Source organism: Olea europaea, chromosome 3, assembly GCF_002742605.1.
Source record: "Olea europaea var. sylvestris chromosome 3, O_europaea_v1, whole genome shotgun sequence".
Classification (NCBI taxonomy): Eukaryota; Viridiplantae; Streptophyta; class Magnoliopsida; order Lamiales; family Oleaceae; genus Olea; species Olea europaea.
The window spans coordinates 7711166-7733233 of NC_036239.1; the positions used below are offsets into that span (position 1 = coordinate 7711166).

Consider the following 22068-nt stretch of genomic DNA (forward strand, 5'->3'; position numbering starts at 1 on the left):
ACGGGGATCAAATAAGGGCTAAGTCAAATTTAAGATCTTTCAATATTTAATAATGTTAATATTTTTAGTAATATTTATATAACTTTAATAAGTATTAATGATACTTAAAATTTTTAATACATCAAATACCACTATTTTAACAAGATATTATTAAAATTTAAAATATACACTTTTCAATATAATAATATGACTATTGTTCTATAGTTATAATTGATTAAAAAAAAAAAGGCTTTTGAAATGCTTACAAAATTTGAAAATATCAAAAATATTCAGACAAAAAATTGTAGGATGTGACATAAAACTTTAACTATTTAATTATGAAATTAAATGATTTACATAATTAATTTTTAACTATAATTTTGTCTCAAAACCAAATATTCGAGAAAAAAAGTTGAAAGGCTATGCATTCAAGAGCCTTCTTAATGATTAGTAGTCAAAATCTAGTTTAAAAAAAAAAAAAAAAAGGATTTGTCATATGAATTAAAGGTAACAATACATAGTTAATGTAAATTCAGTGATGTTACATGTATAGCTGAAGTTGACAACAACAGACATGGGATGGGGCACACACTAAATTAAAAAAATCGTGGATCCCCCTCCTATGAGCACATTGTCAACTTCAATTGTACAACTAAAATAATTTATGTAAATTATGGGAATGGCTATAATCAATAAAATTAATAACTCAAAAATTATTAAATATTCCATGGAAATGTGTATTGCATCAAACTTGTAAAGATTAAAAATTCTGAGAATATGACCACTCGAAATTTATGAGAATCTAATTTAGATTTTGATGAATTTTTTCTCTTATTCAATGTTTAAGTTAAAAAAAACATACAAATTCCCATAAGCACCAAATTGCTTTTCAGACTAACAATTTGTACATAAATTTCTTGCAAGTGAAAATGTGGCATTGGAATTTTCGCTTCCTCAAAACTAACATTCGCATACTGTACAATTGTAACAATAAAGAGAAAAACATGTCAATTAATCAATGAATATCATAAAGACAAAATATACAAAATTCAAGTTGAGTAAACAAAGAATTATTATTATTATTATTATTATTATTATTATTATTATTATTATTATTATTATTATTATTTTACTAAATTGGATGCAAGTAAATTTCGATTAAAAAATAGAGTATTGTTATAATTTTTATTTTATACTAGTTTTTATTAATCATATATTGATAATTGGTAATAATAATGTTTAGTGGAAATTGATTGACTTAATTTTGAAAAATAATAAATAATATTAATTTTTATAATAATTGAATTTAGTTAAAATAAGTTTAATTTTAAGGATATTATTGACGATACACATAAAAATGTAAAGTTAAAATGAAAAATTAAAGATATAAAGATAAATGAGCGTATATTGGACATATAGCTAAAATTGATAATCAAAAATTTCTCTTCAGTTCTCACCGTGTTTAACCTGCTCGAGATGCATTAAGCCTTCGAAGCATTTTTGAGCACTTCCCACATTGTGTTCATTGGCTTGACAATCAATGGTTGGTGGCTCGCAATTTGCTTCCCAAGTAGCCAGCATTTTTCCACATCCACCTATATTAGCAATTGGTATCGATGAACCAGCCAAACATGGCAAATTACTCTCACTGGAAGATTGAATCCCCCAAATTTCCTTCCTTATTTCACAGTTTTTGCAAGGGGAAAGTCCCCAATTTATTGTGAATCTTTCCTCTTAGATCCAAAAAAAGAACCCTTTGCCCCAAAATCTCAGTTTTCAGAATAGCCTGCCTTTGGAGTTTCTTTATGAGTTGCTGGTTTCACAATTTCTTAACTTCCTAAAACCCTATTACAAGGTGAAATTTTCTTGCTGGACTTCCCAAAACTTGAGAAAATCAATGTAACGAAATGCCCTTTTGCTTACTTAAAAAGCTAATTTATCCTAAATTCACAACCAATGACCAATCTTTTCAATCAAGAAATAGATGATACAAAGTAAAAAATTTCATTCAAGAATATATGCAAAGAGATGATAGCCATAAGAGCAGAACCTTAGATGTGCCCGTAGCATAAATTCAACAAAGAATTTAAACCTACAAAGCAACAAACAAGCCATTATCAATCATCAGAAGAAAAGCAACTTTCTTGAGCAATAACAGAAATCCCATACTGAAATTCTATACAGAAAGATAAAAGTCAGTCAAGAAAACAGGATCTTATGCTTCAAATCTTTCCAAGTGGAGAAGAGAATCAGAATTTAACGAAGAAAATGCGTGCCTGAAAAAAAAAGGGTAGAAATCCCAGTATTTATTTGTTTGTTGCTGTGTTATAAGATTTTTGGTGCCATAAAACAAATCTTTGAGCACTTTATTTTTATTTGAAAACTGAGAAGCTGAAGCACTGGGTACACGTCTCAGTAAACTTATCTGGTTTGGGCACAAAATATCAACTCCTTTTTGAGATTTGAATGTGCAAAATTAGAGTAGTGACCAGGTGTCATTTTTACTGCGAACAAGCTAGAATCTTAACTATAGGAATCCATCCACGCTCTTTGCTTACTCTGTTTCATTTTTTTTCTTTTAAGTTGAAGCAGTGTTCACTTCAGTAACAAATGCAGTGATTAAATACATCATCATACAGAATTGTCCTCAATTCAGAAAATTGTCCTCAGCAAATAACCAGACTTGTACACAAGATATAAACTTAGAATCTTAACTATATGAATCCCTCCACGCTCTTTGCTTACTCTGTTTCATTTTTTTTCTTTTAAGTTGAAGCAGTGTTCACTTCAGTAACAATTGCAGTGATTAAATACATCATCATACAGAGTTGTCCTCAATTCAGAAAATTGTCCTCAGCAAATAACCAGACTCGTACACAAGATATAAACTTACTCGCCTTTATAAATATATATTCAAGTGTATTCTATCGTTAGATACAATGCGTATCTAAACTGACCTCAAGAAATTCTATCTAGTAGAACGAGAGACAAATTACTATTGGTAACCATACACATAATAATCATGAATGTACAAAATATTACAGAATCCATATGATCTTATGAACAATAGCACAGAAGGTCATTTGATTGAGTTGATTAGTCCCCTTTCAAGTAGTGGTTTGAAACGAGAGCTCAACCAACTCCACAAAGAGAACCTGGAGCCATGGAATTGTACTCTTACTGATTTTCTAGACCTTTCTCTTTTAAATTCCAAGTCTGCGACAACATCATAATTGACATCATCCGGGTTATCAAGCAGAGGTAATGCTACGGAATTGTTCGACTCAAGGTTTCTGATCCAACCACGCAGTAGAAAATTCACAACCTGTCGATATAAACGGCATATAACAGAACATTATGAAGACGAAAAGGCTAGCAAAGAGTCCTTAAGTTCATTAATAATCATTTTCTTAAGCTCTTTGCATTTTTAGAGGAAGCACTTTTGGGATAATCAATAATCAAAACAAGCACGCAAGATCCCATCATTGATATGCTCTCTCTCCCTGGAAGCCCTTAAAAGGCATATCCCGTCCATAAATATCTAACATTTTGCAGAATTCAACTCAAAATAATTACAACACAAACATCACTTCAGATATTTGATTACTGGTAGAAAGAACTTGAATTTCCAGATTTCTTCTCAATTATATCTTATCTTAGTAGATTGCATATGGTCTTCCTTGCCAAATGAAACATAGTATGCTTCATGTTTATGCATCACCGATTTCTTCCTTTCCATCAGAAAAATAGAATGCTTATGCATCAACAATTCTATCAAGTACTTGGATACACCCGATGTATGTCTTACACACCACTACAAGATGAATTCACAAAAATTGACCCAACAAAAATATAGACGAACTCCTCTTGTTTCTCCTAGCCTGAATGATTTGACACTTACATACTTGTGACCTCCAGTAAGGTATGCATTTGTTAAAGCAATTGGTACTTAAATGCTTGTCAAAATGCAATATTGTCTACCAAATCAATGAGTAGAACAGAACATACTCAAAGAAACATTTAAGATTATACTTTACATCTCTTAATAAGAAAAGACGATCAAACTATGACACGAGACTCTTAGAAAATGGATTCTTTTTCTTTGCACCATTGTTCTTCATGCTTTTAGATTCAATTGACGAAGGTGCAAAAATCTAGGATGCATCAAATAAAAACCTTTTTCGTAAATATATATAAATGCTTCAGATGTGAAGTTATGGATAATTGCTCGATTGTACCCTCTCTCTTTGTTTTTCTAGTTTACAGAAGAAACTCATGGGACCTACAAAGCTAAGAACTATAAGTTATATTACTGGTGATACATAAACGAGCCCCACATCAATAAAATAAGTAGTCCTTTCAATCTCTTAACATTTGGAGTATTTCTGATGAGGACATCCAATTTTAATTAATTTTAGCAATTTTAATTATTTTAGTTGGAATTTAGGTTATTTTAATTTTATGGACTTTTGTATTGGGCTTGGCCCTAGGTTTGCATTATTTTCCAGTATTTAAACCTATCTTACATTGTTATTTGGGATGATGAATTTGATTAATTAAAGATTTCGCTTGCAGCCGTTTTTCCCCTCTTCCCCTCCTCTGTATTCTTCTTCTCTTCCCTCCCCCATCCCTTCTTGTTATTCACAGATTTATTAATCTCCCTGCATCAAATTGGTATCAGAGCAAATCCCGGACAGCAATTCACACACCATCCATACCAAAACCCGTTGCTGCAGACAATATACTTACTTGCAGAACCCAGTTCTCGTTTCAGCAGAATCCAGTTCACGCCTCCACATCCCCAACCGCCATATAGCACACCCGTTTATCCAACTCGTCCACAGCAACCATAACCTGCAACAAACCCCCACTTTATATTCTCCACACTTCAAACCGGCTACTGCAAAAAAAAAAACAACAATTCAAAATCGCCTCCTGCCCGTAGCTGTTGAATATCAACTGTACCACGACACCTATATACACTGCTACAAACAGTAACCACCCCACACACAATCTACTAAGCCACCAGAAACTACCAGCAAAGGCAGCACCCTACTGCGGTCACCTCATCGACGGCGCTACTTGCTTCATGCTTCACCCCTGTCGACACCCAACAATCACCCAACCACAAGACTGCCGCGGCCGAGTGCGCGACCCAAGGCGTCGCCGCCAGTAGACCGGCGCCCCACAGTTTGACACTCTCCTTCGAGTTTACGCATCCCAGCCGCCGGCTCCCATTGCAGTCGGGTGTGGGTTATGAGTTATGGTTAGGGGTTAATTGGCTTAAGAATTACGTGGGTTGAGTTATTGATTATTAGTTGGGTTTGGGTTAATTGGTTTAATAATTAAGTGGGTTGGTTTATTAGTTAACAATTAGGCTTGGGCTAAATTTCAATTGGGCTGATTTATTTGTATCAATTGGGTTGGGCTTAATTTCAATTGAGATTGGGCTTGATTGATATTTTGATTGTAATTTAGGCCCAAATTTGTGAACTGGGCTCATTTATTATTTTGTTATTCTGATTTTGTATTATTATTAAAAAAAAAAAAAAAGTCAAAAAAATGTGCAAATTTACAAAAAAAACAAAATAAATTTAAAAAATAACGCACTTACGAGCGGCTCATGGGCTCGGCTCGACCTGCAAGCTCGTGGCTTGTGAGTTCACAAGCTCGTGGGCCGAGCCGAGCTCGTCCTCGACCAACGAGCTGAGCTCAAGCTGGGTTTTACGAGCCACGAGCTCGGCTCCACACGAGCCTGAGCCGAGCTCATGGGTTAACGGGCCGAGCCGCCATCCCTATGTATAAAAAATAAAGAAAATTGAATGTTGTAATTTTATATCATATCATAATAGTAATCTTTCACTTTAATACATATTTTTAAGCTAGTAAAATAAAAAAGTAAAAAATTTGTAAAAGGCAAATTTCAATTATTATATAATATTAAGATGGGACCTACAAAGCTAAGAACTATAAGTTATATTACTGGTGATACATAAACGAGCCCCACATCAATAAAATAAGTAGTCCTTTCAATCTCTTAACATTTGGAGTATTTCTGATGAGGACATCCAATTTTAATTAATTTTAGCAATTTTAATTATTTTAGTTGGAATTTAGGTTATTTTAATTTTATGGACTTTTGTATTGGGCTTGGCCCTAGGTTTGCATTATTTTCCAGTATTTAAACCTATCTTACATTGTTATTTGGGATGATGAATTTGATTAATTAAAGATTTCGCTTGCAGCCGTTTTTCCCCTCTTCCCCTCCTCTGTATTCTTCTTCTCTTCCCTCCCCCATCCCTTCTTGTTATTCACAGATTTATTAATCTCCCTGCATCAAATTGGTATCAGAGCAAATCCCGGACAGCAATTCACACACCATCCATACCAAAACCCGTTGCTGCAGACAATATACTTACTTGCAGAACCCAGTTCTCGTTTCAGCAGAATCCAGTTCACGCCTCCACATCCCCAACCGCCATATAGCACACCCGTTTATCCAACTCGTCCACAGCAACCATAACCTGCAACAAACCCCCACTTTATATTCTCCACACTTCAAACCGGCTACTGCAAAAAAAAAAACAACAATTCAAAATCGCCTCCTGCCCGTAGCTGTTGAATATCAACTGTACCACGACACCTATATACACTGCTACAAACAGTAACCACCCCACACACAATCTACTAAGCCACCAGAAACTACCAGCAAAGGCAGCACCCTACTGCGGTCACCTCATCGACGGCGCTACTTGCTTCATGCTTCACCCCTGTCGACACCCAACAATCACCCAACCACAAGACTGCCGCGGCCGAGTGCGCGACCCAAGGCGTCGCCGCCAGTAGACCGGCGCCCCACAGTTTGACACTCTCCTTCGAGTTTACGCATCCCAGCCGCCGGCTCCCATTGCAGTCGGGTGTGGGTTATGAGTTATGGTTAGGGGTTAATTGGCTTAAGAATTACGTGGGTTGAGTTATTGATTATTAGTTGGGTTTGGGTTAATTGGTTTAATAATTAAGTGGGTTGGTTTATTAGTTAACAATTAGGCTTGGGCTAAATTTCAATTGGGCTGATTTATTTGTATCAATTGGGTTGGGCTTAATTTCAATTGGGATTGGGCTTGATTGATATTTTGATTGTAATTTAAGCCCAAATTTGTGAAATGGGCTCATTTATTATTTTGTTATTCTGATTTTGTGTTATTATTAAAAAAAAAAAAAAGTATCGTGAATTTTAATTTTTTTTGACATCATTTACAGGTTCATTTTAAGTGACTGTTCAGTACCGCACCTCGACGAGCACGGAATTCCCTACCTTGGCATCTCAGGGCTTAGTAGTTCAGAACGTGGAAACATTCGACGCTGGGACGACTCAAACCAACAGTACTCAGGGAGTTCCTGATCCTATTTATTTTAGTTGACGCTATTTCTTTATTTTAGAATTGCATCAATTAACTCGTTGTGTGCTGGCCATTTAATAATATTGCCTTCAACCTATTTGATTGTCTTTCACGAACTAAATTCCATTGATATGTACTAGCCCTTTGATAATACTGCCTTAAACCTATTCGATTATATTTCACGAACTAAATTCCATTACTCAATCGTTTACCCCACGTGACTAGACCTAGTATTTGGACATTTGCTTTTCTATTTTATTAGTATTAGTAGTATTAGCTTGCGATCGAGCCATAAGTAACCCCAAACTTTAAATTGACAAAATAAATAAATGAATAAATAATAATACTAATAATTTCAATAACTAATTCTTCGATTGGCACTAGTTGATTGTTGATTATTGATCTCAGTAGTGCACTTTACGTAATCGTGTTACCGTGTATGCAATTGCGTAGTGGTCGCGTTACTGCCTCTAGTTTTAGTAACCTTACCATGGACCCCGCCCAAATTGAGGCCTTCACCAGACAGCTTGCACAATTACAAAATCAACTAACAGCTGTCCAAACTGAGGTAGCCGCTACTCGTGAAGAGAATAGAGCCCTAACCGCTAAGTTGAATACTCTTGACCCAATCCCATATTCGACTGAGGCTGAGAACTCTGAGGCTTCCATTAATAGGCCTCATCGTCGCCCACAAGGTGGTCGACACCACGCCCGACATGGTCGTAGGGAAGGGAATCAGGCTCGGGAACGAGAGCGGGGGTATTACCGTCATGGTACACAATCTCCCCCTCGCCACGAGGAGCGCCTCTTTCGAAACATTAAGTTGGATGCCCCTACGTTTGACGGTTGTCTAGATCCTAGTGCATTCAATCAATGGGTTAGAGATATGGATCGCTTCTTTGCATGGTATGGGGTCCCGGAAGATCGGAGGGTACAATTTGCTAGTTTGAAGTTAACTGGCACTGCTCAGCTCTTTTGGGAGTGTTGAGGACCTCCTTGAACGGCGTCATGCTCCCCCTGTTGGGAGCTGGGATGAAATGAAGCGTCGCCTTCAAGAAAAATATTTACCCCAATCTTATAGGGGTAACTTGCTGGATCAATGGAACGCACTTACACAAGGCAACCGACCTGTGATCGAATATGTCGCTCAGTTTGATGAGTTTCGAATGAAATGTCAGGTTGTTGAGGATGAAGTTATGACTTTAAATAGGTTTAGGCAAGGCTTAAAAGACGAACTTAGGCGCGAGCTTGTCCTTAGGGGTGTCACCACTCTTGACCACGCCTACTCTTTCGTTCGGGATTATGAATTAGTGACTAGGACACCGTATAGAAATCGTAGTGACTCCCGCACTACAACCTCATCTGCCTCCACGCCATCCCCTAAGTCTATTTTAGGTCCTCCTCCCTCTAATACCACCCCTGCATCGGATAGCAAAGGTAGAGGTTCTGAGGTTTCAAGGACATCCTCCCGTTTGCAATGCTTCAACTGTAAGGGTTTTGGTCACATTGCTTCTAAGTGCCCTAGCCGAGCCCTAGTTCTGGACGAACGTGAGGGTATAGTCGTCGAACCACTAGAGGATCAGGTTTATGAGCCTAAGTTAGAAGAGTTTGAAGACTTGGAGGACAGTAAGGATGCCTTCTTAGGTTGTATTCAGGCTAGTCCCATTATCCCACATACACCCAGAGTCGGTGTCGTCCGTTGCACCCTCACCCAGCCTAAGGATGCCGACGATTGGCGCCGTCATGCCATCTTCCACACCTACATCAAGATTAATAACAAGGGCTGTAAAGTTATCGTGGATAGTGGCAGCTGTATTAATGCGGTTTCGAAGGCTATTATATCCCGTCTAGGGTTGAAGCCTGTTCCTCACCCCCAACCTTATAGTGTCTCTTGGGTTGACACCTCCTCTATAGCTGTTAAGGAGCGTTGTTTAGTCCCTATCCAGTTCCTGGAGTATAAGGACCATATATGGTGTGACGTTATTTCGATGGACGTCGGACACATCATCTTAGGACGACCTTGGCTATTTGACCTAGATGTAACCATATATGGTCGATCCAATTCCTACTCCTTCGTGCTTAATAGAAAGAAGATTCACCTTAACCCACTACCCCCAAAGCCAGCTGGTTCACTAGAAGCGAAGAAAAGCGTGGAACAAAAGGGGTTGCATATCATTAGTCCTACAGAGTTTGAGCGTACAATTGTTGGTGACTCAATTGTGTTCGCCTTAGTAGTCATGGAGGTTTCATCTAACTCCACAAGTGAGGATACTGCGGAAGTCCAATCAATCCTTCAGGAGTTTCGGGATGTCTTTCCGGAGGACCTACCTGATCATCTACCTCCGCTAAGAGATATTCAACATGCCATAGATTTCGTCCCCGGCGCATCCCTTCCAAATTTGCCACATTATAGGATGAATCCTACCGAGCACGCTGAGCTCCAAAGGCAAGTGAATGACCTCCTCAACAAAGGATTCATTCGTGAGAGTTTAAGCCCATGTGCTGTCCCCGCCCTATTGACGCCCAAAAAGGATGGATCTTGGAGAATGTGTGTGGATAGTCGCGCTATCAATAGGATCACGGTGAAGTATCGTTTTCCCATTCCCAGGCTTGATGATATGCTGGATATGATGGTTGGCGCGACAATCTTTTCAAAGATCGATCTAAAGAGTGGGTACCATCAAATTAGAATTCGCCCAGGGGACGAGTGGAAGACCGCGTTTAAGACGAAAGATGGCCTTTATGAATGGCTGGTCATGCCTTTTGGGCTAAGTAATGCGCCGAGTACCTTCATGCGGGTAATGACACAAACTCTTCGGCCGTTCATGGGTAAATTTCTTGTTGTCTACTTTGATGATATCCTCATCTATAGTAAAACTAAGGAGCAACACCGTGACCACCTCAAACAAGTTTGCTCTACCCTTCGCGAGACTAACCTGTATGCTAATGTCAAGAAATGTTCCTTTTTCACTGATAGCGTAGTTTTTCTGGGGTTCATCGTCTCGTCGACAGGGGTGTCTGCTGACCCTACTAAGATTCAGGCGATAATTGACTGGCCTGAGCCTAAGGCCATTCATGATGTCAGGAGCTTTCACGGCTTAGCTACATTTTACCGCCGTTTTATTAAAGGGTTTAGCACTATTATGGCGCCTATCACGGAGTGCATGAAAAAAGGGGAGTTTCATTGGACACGCGGGGTGGCGAAGGCCTTTAAGTTAATCAAGGAGCGAATGATAGAAGCTCCTGTCATGCGTCTTCCCGATTTTTCCAAAGTCTTTGAAGTTGAATGTGACGCTTCTGGGGTAGGTATAGGCGGAGTCTTAAGTCAGGATCGTCACCCTGTCGCCTATTTCAGTGAAAAGTTAAATGAGGCCAAACGACGATATTCAACGTATGATAAGGAACTGTATGCGGTGGTCCAGGCTTTGCGCTATTGGCGCCACTACTTGTTGCCCCAAGAATTCGTCCTTTATTCGGACCACGAAGCCCTCCGTTACCTCAACTCTCAGAAGAGATTAAGTTCTAGGCATGGACGTTGGGTTGAATATTTGCAGGCCTATTCGTTCGTTTTAAAACACAAGAAGGGCGTGGAGAACCAAGCAGCTGACGCGTTAAGTCGTCGTGTCTCCCTTTTGTCGATCATGAGTGTCAAAGTCATTGGTTTTGAAAGGCTTAAGGAGGATTACGAGGCATGCCCAGATTTTAAGGATATCTTTCTCGATTTGCAAAGAGGACAATCAAACAGCACAGATGGCTTTCGACTTGAGAAGGGTTATCTCTTTCGAGCCAATAAGTTGTGCATCCCTCGAACTTCAGTGCGAGATTTTATAGTGTGGGAAGTTCACGCGGGAGGGTTAGCCGGTCACTTTGGGCGTGATAAGACCATTGAGGAGGTTGAACGCCAATTCTATTGGCCTAGTTTAAAGAGAGATGTGGCTAAAATTGTTAGTACATGTAACACTTGTCAATTGGCCAAACAGAAGAAGCAGAACACAGGCCTATACACTCCTCTCCCCGTCCCCAATTGTCCTTGGCAAGACGTTAGTATGGATTTTGTGCTAGGCCTGCCACGCACCCCAAAGAAGCATGATTCTATTTTCGTGGTTGTCGATCGTTTCTCGAAAATGGCTCACTTTATCCCCTGTAGCAAAACATCGGATGCGTCCAAGGTTGCCATGTTATTCTTTAATGAGATTGTCAAACTGTATGGGCTTCCCAAGACCATCGTGTCCGATAGGGACGTTCGCTTCACTAGCCATTTTTGGAGGACTTTGTGGCATAAGATGGGTACCAAATTAAAATTTTCTACAGCCTACCACCCTCAAACTGACGGTCAGACCGAAGTTGTTAATCGGAGTCTTGGTAACTTATTACGTTGTCTGGTCCGGGAGAACCTTCGGAATTGGGATTTAATCATTACTGTCGCTCAAATCGCGTATAATAGCTCCGTAAATCGTTCATTAGGTATGAGTCCATTTGAAGCCGTTCACGGATACAAGCCTAGGAAACCATTAGATCTCATCCCTATGTCCCCACAGGCTAGAGTATTAGTATCAGCCGAAGCATTTGCACAACACCTTCGTGATTTGCACATTGAGATCAATAAACAACTTAAAGCTAGTAATGCAAATTATAAACTACAAGCTGATTTACATAAACGACATATTGAGTTTAATGTTGGGGATTACGTTATGGTTCGCATTAGGCCAGAGCGGCGTCTACAGGGCCCCGCCTCCAAATTGCAAGCTCGTAGTGCTGGTCCTTTTAAAATTTTAAAGCAAGTTGGTCCAAATGCATATATTGTCGACATTCCATCCCACATTGGTTACCACCATACTTTCAATGTTGAAGACCTTGTAGCTTATAAAGGCCATTTCATTCCCTCAGATGATCCCCTGTTACCTCCTTTTGTGGACCTTGATCCTAATTCTTTGGCCCCCACTAACCCACTACCACCTCTCACAGCACACACAGATAAAATTGATGCTATTTTAGATGAAGAAACTGTGTTCACTAATGATGGAGAGGTTCAGCGCTTCCTTGTTCGTTGGGTTGGTCGACCAGATTCTGATTGTGCATGGATCTCCAGGGAGACACTACAGCATTTGGATCCAGATTTGCTAGAGCTTTATCGGAGTCAGCAGGATCTTCCTTGGCCCAGATCGCCTCCCGTTCACCCGAGGGGAGTTGGTGAGGACACCAGGTTCAGACCGCCACTGACGCATTTCTACAGACGCAGGAAGAAGCTTGCCCAGCCACTCAGCTTATGGTTGGGAGATTGACAGATGCCTATGGTGATATAGCCACTCGACAGGGTCGAGTTTTCTCTCCCACCCCGGGAGGATTGATGAGGACATCCAATTTTAATTAATTTTAGCAATTTTAATTATTTTAGTTGGAATTTAGGTTATTTTAATTTTATGGACTTTTGTATTGGGCTTGGCCCTAGGTTTGCATTATTTTCCAGTATTTAAACCTATCTTACATTGTTATTTGGGATGATGAATTTGATTAATTAAAGATTTCGCTTGCAGCCGTTTTTCCCCTCTTCCCCTCCTCTGTATTCTTCTTCTCTTCCCTCCCCCATCCCTTCTTGTTATTCACAGATTTATTAATCTCCCTGCATCAATTTCCTTTAGTGTTAACTTTTAAAGAAGAAAGGAAATTGTCCATTGAATACCAATTTCTACACCATGAGATCAATTCTGAAAATAGTTCTCATTGTTCTGTAAACAAAAAATAACTGACTCAAACTATGAAGTCAAATCTAAATCATCAGCATCAAGTTGCTTACCTCTGGAACTTCATCATGTGGGCAGTGACCGGCTGGGCTAATCTCATAATATGGAGCTTCCTGGAGTTGAGATTTTACCTGAAAACCCCAGATAGGAGTCACCCAAGGATCTTCCTTCCCATACACGAGACAAATGGGTATATCATTCATCTGACACCTACACTTATCAACAAGCTGGAATTCCTTAGCTTGGAAGGAAATTTGAGAATTTTACTTATCATTCATCAGACACAATGTGTGCTCCTAAGGAACCTACCTAGATAACGCTTCCTTGAAGGATAATTGGCCTTGAGGAGCAAACATGATAGAGGCAAAAGATGCTGCAGCCGCTGGATGTTGTGCTGTCTCGATTATACGAGAAAACACCTTATCGACCTTGGTTGAATGATCTGCATAAACTTGCCTAAGAATTTCCTCGATACTTCTTGGATCACTAACTTTCTGCCATCTACAATGGAAAAGGAAAAAGAAATGATGATAATTGGGTAACACATGGTGGCAAAAAATAATGGATTTTGAGAGATGATCCATAGCTTTTATCTGCCAAAAACATCACTAAAGCCAAAAACAGGGGGAAAAGAGCGTCTCTATATGTGTGGCGAGGGGTTCCATAATTTTCTTTCATGTAGATAGAAGTAGAACATGAATTAAATCTTAACATCTTAAAATCAAATCCATAAAGTTTAATGATTATTCTAGTGTCTGCCATATTTTCAACAGTGAAAATCTATAGGAGCGACTTCATGCTGTGGCCTAATAAATGATAGGATCATAGAACTTACAGAACTTCTATTAACTTTCTAACACTGGAAGGAAGAGGAAATGTTCCGGCCCATGGAAATAGTCTCGATAATCTTGGAGATCTTGCAGGATTAGGGAGAAACCCCCAGAAAGGCGTGGAGTTGAGTAAGGTTACACCCTTCACCAATTGAGGGTGGTAAGCTGCAAAATAGAGTGCGACAAATCCTCCAAGCGAATTTCCCACAAGATAAACTGGTTCCTTAATGACCTGAAACATTAGCAGATTATTGATTCATCTCTCTTCCAAATTGTTTTAACAATTTTATCTGCAAAATATCCAAAACAGTTATACAACAATATCCTAGGGTGATAATTTGCCGCCCTTGCAATGCAGAAGTAATACAATGGTCAATGGAAATGATCGCAATGCATGATTCCAATAATCAGCACTACAGTATAATATTACTGCAAAGCTAAATAACACCACTAGAGCTTGTGCCAGAGGCAGCTCAAAAGACAGATGCTAACATCCATAAAAATGATGAATGTACAATACAGGTATCCACTTACATCAAAAATGCCAAAATGATGGCAATAACAAAACATCCCTTCAAAACTTATGCTCTAATGTCACCTTATTAAGTTAGAGGACGATATTAGGAACATAAGTCTTCGTTACTTTAAATTCATTAGTTATGTTTCAGATTTCTGACATATCATCTAGAGAAAGGGGTCCATTCTCCATTGTGTACAGGATGATTAACAACAAACTTTTCCTTGGTGAATAAGTCCTAATGAAGTCATGGTGAGTTAGTAATGAGGAAACCGTTACACAAAACACAAAATAGTCCCTTTCACGAATTCAAAATATCAGATATAAGCATTGCGGTTTCATATGGATGGGAAATCATCCTTTAGAAAACAAGGAGAATAAAAATATTTGGAACACAAAAGATGATATTGCCTTGGAAGTTTTAGGATGAAGATTTGCAAATCATTCATCACCTATCACCTTCAAAACTAATATACACATCCATTCCGAGTTTCTTCAGAGAACAATCACTATCTTTTCAATTTTCAAAATTTTACACGCCTTGATTATCACTTCTTAGGGTTTTTAAAGTTACAGCATGTTTGGGAGTGATTTTTTTACCTAAAAAATTGATTTTTTGACCGTTATTTCACTATTCCAGCCGTCATATTTGACTTTTTCTCTCACAGGTGGACCCCACTTTTTTCGTAACGGTCAAAAAATCAATTATCAAAATCACTCCAAATAGGCTCTTAATATTTTGGGATTGAGGCTACTTGAGCTGCATTCTTTAAAATATATATATATATATATACATTCTTAAATAGTGATTTGACATTATTTCAACTACACATTCTTCAATAAAATAATATTAAACACAAATCCAAAACTTTCTTATTTTGTAACTACACATTCTCTATCAATCTACTATTCCAAAATACATTCTTTCAAACTAATGTCGCTCAAACAGACACTAAATGAAAAAATTGGCTCTTTTTTTTAGGAGATACTGAGAGAATCAAACTACCATGACCTTAATTACTGTGTAAACGGTAGAATACTATCCGCCATTAGATTAGAATTGATAAAGGACATCAATGTAAGAGCAAGACTTGCCTCAATATACATGCAGGAAACAAATAAAAAAAGCACAAAAAGCTGTGGGTATGAACAAGATAAGCACAAAGTTTTAGTGTACCTCTTCTACAAAATAGCGCACTTGGTCCCTCCACAAGTCAACTGAATAAACAAGTTCTTCTGCCCAAGTTTCACTTTCATCTCCAAAACCCCAAACATGATTTTCTCCATCTAATATAGATTTGTTTCCATCTTTACGCCGCAAAGTTGGATCTTCAGATGGCAAGGACATGCCCTGACCCAGAAAATCAAGCGCCCATGCTCTATAATCGCGTCCAAGATCCTTTAGCTGCTTTTCATAATGAAAGGAGCCCACGCCAAATCCAGGAAGGAAAAGCACTGGTGGGGAATCTAGATTTTCAGATCCCGATTTCTCATAATGGACATTTAGTTTAGGCTTCCACTCCCAATAACAACTGCTAACGGGAGCTACAGAATCTCCATTTGAATCATCTGGCAAACCAGGAATCAAGACCTTAGGTACTGACTTGCCACGACCAATCACACTAATCACATCTTCTTCCCCATCGAGTACGTGAGAGTTATAGCTTTCACTTAAGAAGATTGAATTAACATTTTCATCGCTGCTTAGTGAACACACAGTTCTAGAAGGTTGACACCTGTTTAATCTCTTTAACCTTAAAATATTGGCATGACAATATCTTGAAGATCCACAACCAGGTCGAACCACAACGTGGAATGGCAATTTTCCTTTTACAATGGGAAGCTTGGAACGACACAAATTTATGTCATCTCTATAACCAAAATTTACCACATGAAAGCAGAGCGCAGAATGGCAGGATATAATTTCCATTCCCAAGATTAGAGTTCTGAAAGAAGTAATCATATTAAGAAGTTAAAAATGACAAGTGATTATCAACCTCACACTACAAAGAATGACAAAAATCAAGCTCACCCTAATATATGCAGTTACAAATATGTTCTGTTTATTTGCTTAGGCTTCATTTAAAATCATTTTGTCAAACCAACACTATTATTAGGAATTATTCTACTGTTTCTTGATTGCCTGTGTTACAAAGGGTTTGAGAAAGACCAACAGACCGAGTTAGAAACCCCTGCTGTAGACAGTAGACTAGCTTGGAAGGGAACAACACTTGACATGACGTACATAAATCACAAGCTGAGATGATAATATTCAGTCATCAATTTTACCTCTTTGACTAGAGTTGTAAATAGGCTAAAGCAGTGCAGAATCAGTAAGGGCTCACCCGTCTAATGCTCATTCAAGATCAGTGTTTGACAGTTCAATGAGTAAAGCTTGAATCAGCCCTAGTCTCAAACTTCTCCAGCTTCAGTCGAGCCCGACTCATTTTATTAAACAAAAGTTTGACAACCATTATTTGAAAACCCTTTTCTCTACATACTCAATTTCAACCACATTAATAAAATATTTAGCACATAAATCCAAAACTTTTTCATTCTTTTAAACCAAACATTCTCCTAAAAATGACCATTCCCAAATAATGCCATCAAACAGGGGCTAAATTCAACAAAATACAGTGTAAAGTAACTAAGCTACTCAAACTCATGGTACATAGAGGCTTGCTCAAACTCAGTTCAAATAACATCATACATGAGAATTCTTGAAAATTCATTTCAAAATCAACCAAGTTGAGCACCTCAAAGCCGGTCATTGAAACTCATCTCTCTATAACAATAAATTTCTAATGACTTGGGACAAGGATAACAAACCTTCCTCTTAAAAAAGAAAAAACTTGAAAAACTGGGTTTCGATCAATTGAATTGTTTGCTAATAATTACTATGATTTGACATAAATTAAGAATCCTTTATCAAACACCAACTGATAAAATTAAATTAAGCATCTTCTTACATTCGACACCACTATACCATGTACATCTTCTCATACATAATTCAAATTTCGGTGCCGAAAAAAGAAATGGATAGAACGCGGTAAAACTGTTCAGCTAAGATTTCCACACAGATATCATTTGCCCTTTACAACAATTAAATTTTTTTCCCACCGAATCAAAATCAAAATCAAGCGGCATGACCAACAACTCCAGAACCATATAAAATTAGCAGGAAGATTGAATCACTAAAGTAACACAGAAAAAGAATTCAAAAACATATATTACCTCTAAATAAAATTCAAGATTTCATTCGATGAACTCCCAAGATTCCAGGAGAGTGTGGCTACCGCTTTAAGTAAATACGTTAATAATAAATTAATAAATAACTAGGTGTTCTAATTTTTTATTCGACAACACTCCAGAAAGAGAGATGATAAAACACATTTAGGTTGCTTACAACGTGTGCTTTCTCTAAAATCCAAGAAAATATCATAATTGTAATTCACACTAGTCTCAAAGTACATAAATTGTCATTTTCTTTCTTTTTCTGTTTCTTGGATTACTTAACGTGGAAGAGGTGGAGTGCACGAAACGATTTGAAGAAGCGAACATTATGTGGACGCGGACCGCGTGTTGAAACTGGAAACTCATACGTGCCTACATCTGTGACTTTAAGGATGTTCTTCCAAATCAAGAATTGACAATTTCTTCTGATAGGGTTTTATTAATTTTTATAAATTTATTTTGATCGAGCTAGGGGATCATAATAGTTGATATGAGAGGATCATTGAACACACACCTTGAGAATTGGACATTATTTAATTCACGTGGGATTCGCGCACTTTGTAAGGACCGATCACCCCGAGTGTCAAATATTTTCGGGCAAAGTAATATTTCCAACTTATTTATAATTTAAGAAATTACAGCATAAATTCTACTTGTGCATGGTGTAGTTCTTGATTTTCTTTTGGGAAAATTGCAGTTGAGGTACCAAACCTTTCGTTTATTAGCAGACTTTGCCCAAACCTTTAGTTTGTGTCACTCATGATACCAAATCTTTCAAAAATTCGCGATTAAAGTCCAAATGGATGAAAACTGTTAATTAGACAGTTAGTTGACCAAAAAATTAACATTGACCATAATTTTGACTGATTTTAAAATTATAAAATGGTAAATCTACATTTTTCAACAAAAACATAATTACAATATATTAATAATTAAATTTTTTAAAAAAAAAAAACCAAAACAAAAACACTTTTCATCTTCTTCACCACTTACCTCCTCCCAAAACCTATGTTTCTGAAACCTCAGGTGGTTTTTGCAATCCAAGCAATGCCCGTTTAATCCAGCCCCTGGATCCGACACACTCTTTCTTGCCTCTTCCAATAGTTTAGCCCTCATTCTCTTCATACCCATTTCACCATTCACCACATTCCCATTCAAATTCTCTTCATTTTCCCTGTTAATCTCAAGGATATCACCTCGGATTCATATTCAAACTCTGTATTCTAATTCATGGAATTGATTTCGTTCTCCTTCCCATCGACTCCACTATCGCATTCCTTTAACTTCTTGAAATCAACCTCATCACCTATTTTACCACAATTTTCGAAAAATTCTTCTTGAGAAGCCCTCAGACTCTCATAGGCCACACACAAACACTTCGATCTCCCATTTGTCTTTTCACACTTGGTACAAGCCACAGCAGCCGCCAAACCATTCGATTTATGTTCCTGCGATTTCTTCTTCACGATTAGAAACTTCCACGCTCAAATCTTGTTCTTAGGCGAAGGCCCAATATTAGGGTCTTCTAAAACAGCCATCTTTGTGTTCTTTAAGTGGAGCAGAGAACCGCATCCAATTTTGGTGGGTTTTGATTTTGGGATACGTGGGTGGGTGTGAGGGAGGTAAATAAAGAAGAAGATGAACAGTGTTTTTTCGGATTTTTTTTAAATTTAATTATTAATATATTGTAATTATATTTTTTGTTGAAAAATATAGTTTTACCATTTTGTCCTTTTAAAATTAGTCAAATTTATGGTCAATGTTAATTTTTTGGTAAATTAACAGTCAAACTAACAGTTTCCATCCATTTGAATTTCAATCGCGAATTTTTGAAAGGTTAGATATCATGGCTGATATAAACTAAAGGTTTGGGCAAAGTCTGTTAATAAACGAAAGGTTTGATACCTCGACTGCAATTTTCCCTTTATTTTTTTCAAACTTCAAATAGGAAAATATAATAAAGACAATCATCGCAATTCGCAATTAATAGGTGTAATGAGAAGTGGCAAACTATCAACCCAATTAAAATCGATTTTGGATTCCTTGCAAAAGTGATGATACAATTGATTATTTTATTCTAATCTATAATATCTCGCAAAGTTAAACCATTAGAGGGGCAAGATCACTATAGGCCCGTTCGATAATAATTATGGGAATTGATTTTTTGATTGTTAGAGAGAAAAGTGAGTTTCACCTGTGAATGGAGAAGTCAAAAATAAAAGTTGGAATAGTAAAATAATGATAAAAAAATAGATTTTTTTGGGTGAAAAATTGCTAACAAACCGAGCTTAAATCATCACATTCAACCACATTCATATGGAACTGCTTTTGGAGTCCCATGAATTTTAGTGGGAAGAAAAAAAGAAGAGGAAGAAAAATTGATTAAGAAAGAATCGGTATTATTTTAAGCTGTAAGATGGTAGTTTCACAATTTATTTTTTTTATTAAACATCATTAAAATATTAATTTATAAGCATCAGGAATAAAATTAGAATTTGTCTAGTGGTACATAATGAGGTGTACCGAATGGTGTACACCCCACTCACATGAATGTGGGACCATGTGAAAAAAATGATATTTTATTCGAGTGGGTCCCTCGTCCATGTGAGGGGTGTACACCGTTAAGTACACCCCAATGTACTACTAGCAAAATCGATAAAATTAAGGGTGAATCAAATTCACTCTAAAATTTTTGTTAACTGCATCGTATTTTAATTGCAATAAAGGGCCTCAAGTTTTGGTCATTTTTGCATTAACACCTTCAACCTTTTCCTTCTCATTTTTATCTCTAACATTCAGTTAATTAACATATTTGTCGCTTATAATGACTTTTGTCCAAATATATGTTAAAATATTTTGTCAAACATATGTATATTAGTTGTTTATCTTACTATTTAAAATACGAAAGGCAATATTTAGTATACTATATCCTAACAAATTTTGACTGAAACAAGATTTTTTACTTAAAATAAATTTGAGATTAAATAAGACAAAAAGAAGTTGAAACATGAGTGTGAAAATGAACAAAATTTAAGAACTTTCATTATGATTATGGTGTAATTAACACAAATTGTGGTGTGAATATGTAAACTAAATGTTTTCAATTGTTGGGAGGAATTTACAAAATACATCCTATATATATAGTGTAAACGAATAAAAGTTTTCAATCCTTTGGTTGGGCGATTTGATTTACGAAATACATCCCGTGTATAGTTGTATTTACACTTTACATATTGTATTTTATAATTTTGGATTTTACATACTACAATTTAGAGTATGGTGACAAATTTTTTGAATAGATCAACATACCCATATCAAAAATAACAAATCACAATGTTTGTATTATATTATGTAACGCTTTCTCTAAAAAAATAATAATAGATTTTTTGTTCCACAAAGCTTCAATTATTATTTCTTTTTCTCTTCCTTCTATTCCTTCGTTACTAAACATTCATCAAATTTCTCCACACATTATTTAATTAATTTTTTCCAATTTCACTTTTTATCGCAAAAATGTATATGTTTAGTAAATTTTATCTATACACTTGTCTTGTACGAAGCTTTCTCAGTAAAAAATAAAATAAAATAATAATAATAATAAATTAAACAAGTATGTTTGACAATTTTTAGGTTGTCAAATTATCACCACTTAAAATAAATAAGAAATTGGTTTTTAGCGAGAAAATAACAAATAACATAATTTTTTTGCTTGAATTGTTTTTAGTTTTTATTCTTTTAACAAAAATTATTAATTAAAAGATAGAGATTAGGAGTTTTTATTTAGTTTTAACAATATTGGAAGAGTCAAAAAAGTATTTCTACATTTTTCAATACGTTTTCAACTAACTAAAAATGTTGGAGTTCGGAAAAGAAGATAATAAATTTTATGAATCTTACACAAAAAAATATCACCATTCAAAGAAAAAAGAAGGGTGTAATTTGATATTGTTGACACACAAAAGTTCAGTCCAAATCGAATAAACCCAGGAATAATATTCAATTGGAGGATCCCCAAATCAGATAGCCCAAAGAACGGCCCAATCAAGCAATGCAGGATAAAGGTCCAAATAGGGAAGCCCATGAACGCGGTAATACCATCGTCCAAGGTTACAAATCGCCTAAGATTTGAGCGAATGGATTGCCATGCAGTCGCCCAGAACTGTGACCCTGTTTTCGCTCAAACCTTCGAGTCGCCCAAGATTTTAGCAAACATAAGATGTTATGGTTACCCAAAGGTGCCGTTAATAAAACAGTTATTGAGTAGCCCTATCACGTTCCACGATTTAAGAAATTCAATTGAAGATGGTTGAAAGACAAAAGTAATGGCAGCAGTTAGAGAAGGCAGTTCCATGACAAGTTGGCCACTA

At 36.9% G+C, this 22068-nt stretch overlaps 1 protein-coding gene across 1 annotated transcript; it reads right to left on the bottom strand.

The window, feature by feature from the left end:
- Positions 1-2858: 2858 nt before the first annotated feature.
- LOC111384674 (pheophytinase, chloroplastic-like) lies at positions 2859-17961 on the bottom strand. The gene is made up of 6 exons (XM_023008992.1): positions 17702-17961; positions 15645-16413; positions 13956-14182; positions 13430-13621; positions 13174-13330; positions 2859-3304 (listed from the first exon to the last, which is right to left on the bottom strand). Exons 2-6 carry the CDS (start codon positions 16395-16397, stop codon positions 3059-3061), a joined length of 1575 nt encoding a protein of 524 aa, XP_022864760.1. The 5' UTR covers positions 16398-16413; positions 17702-17961; the 3' UTR covers positions 2859-3058.
- Positions 17962-22068: the final 4107 nt, after the last annotated feature.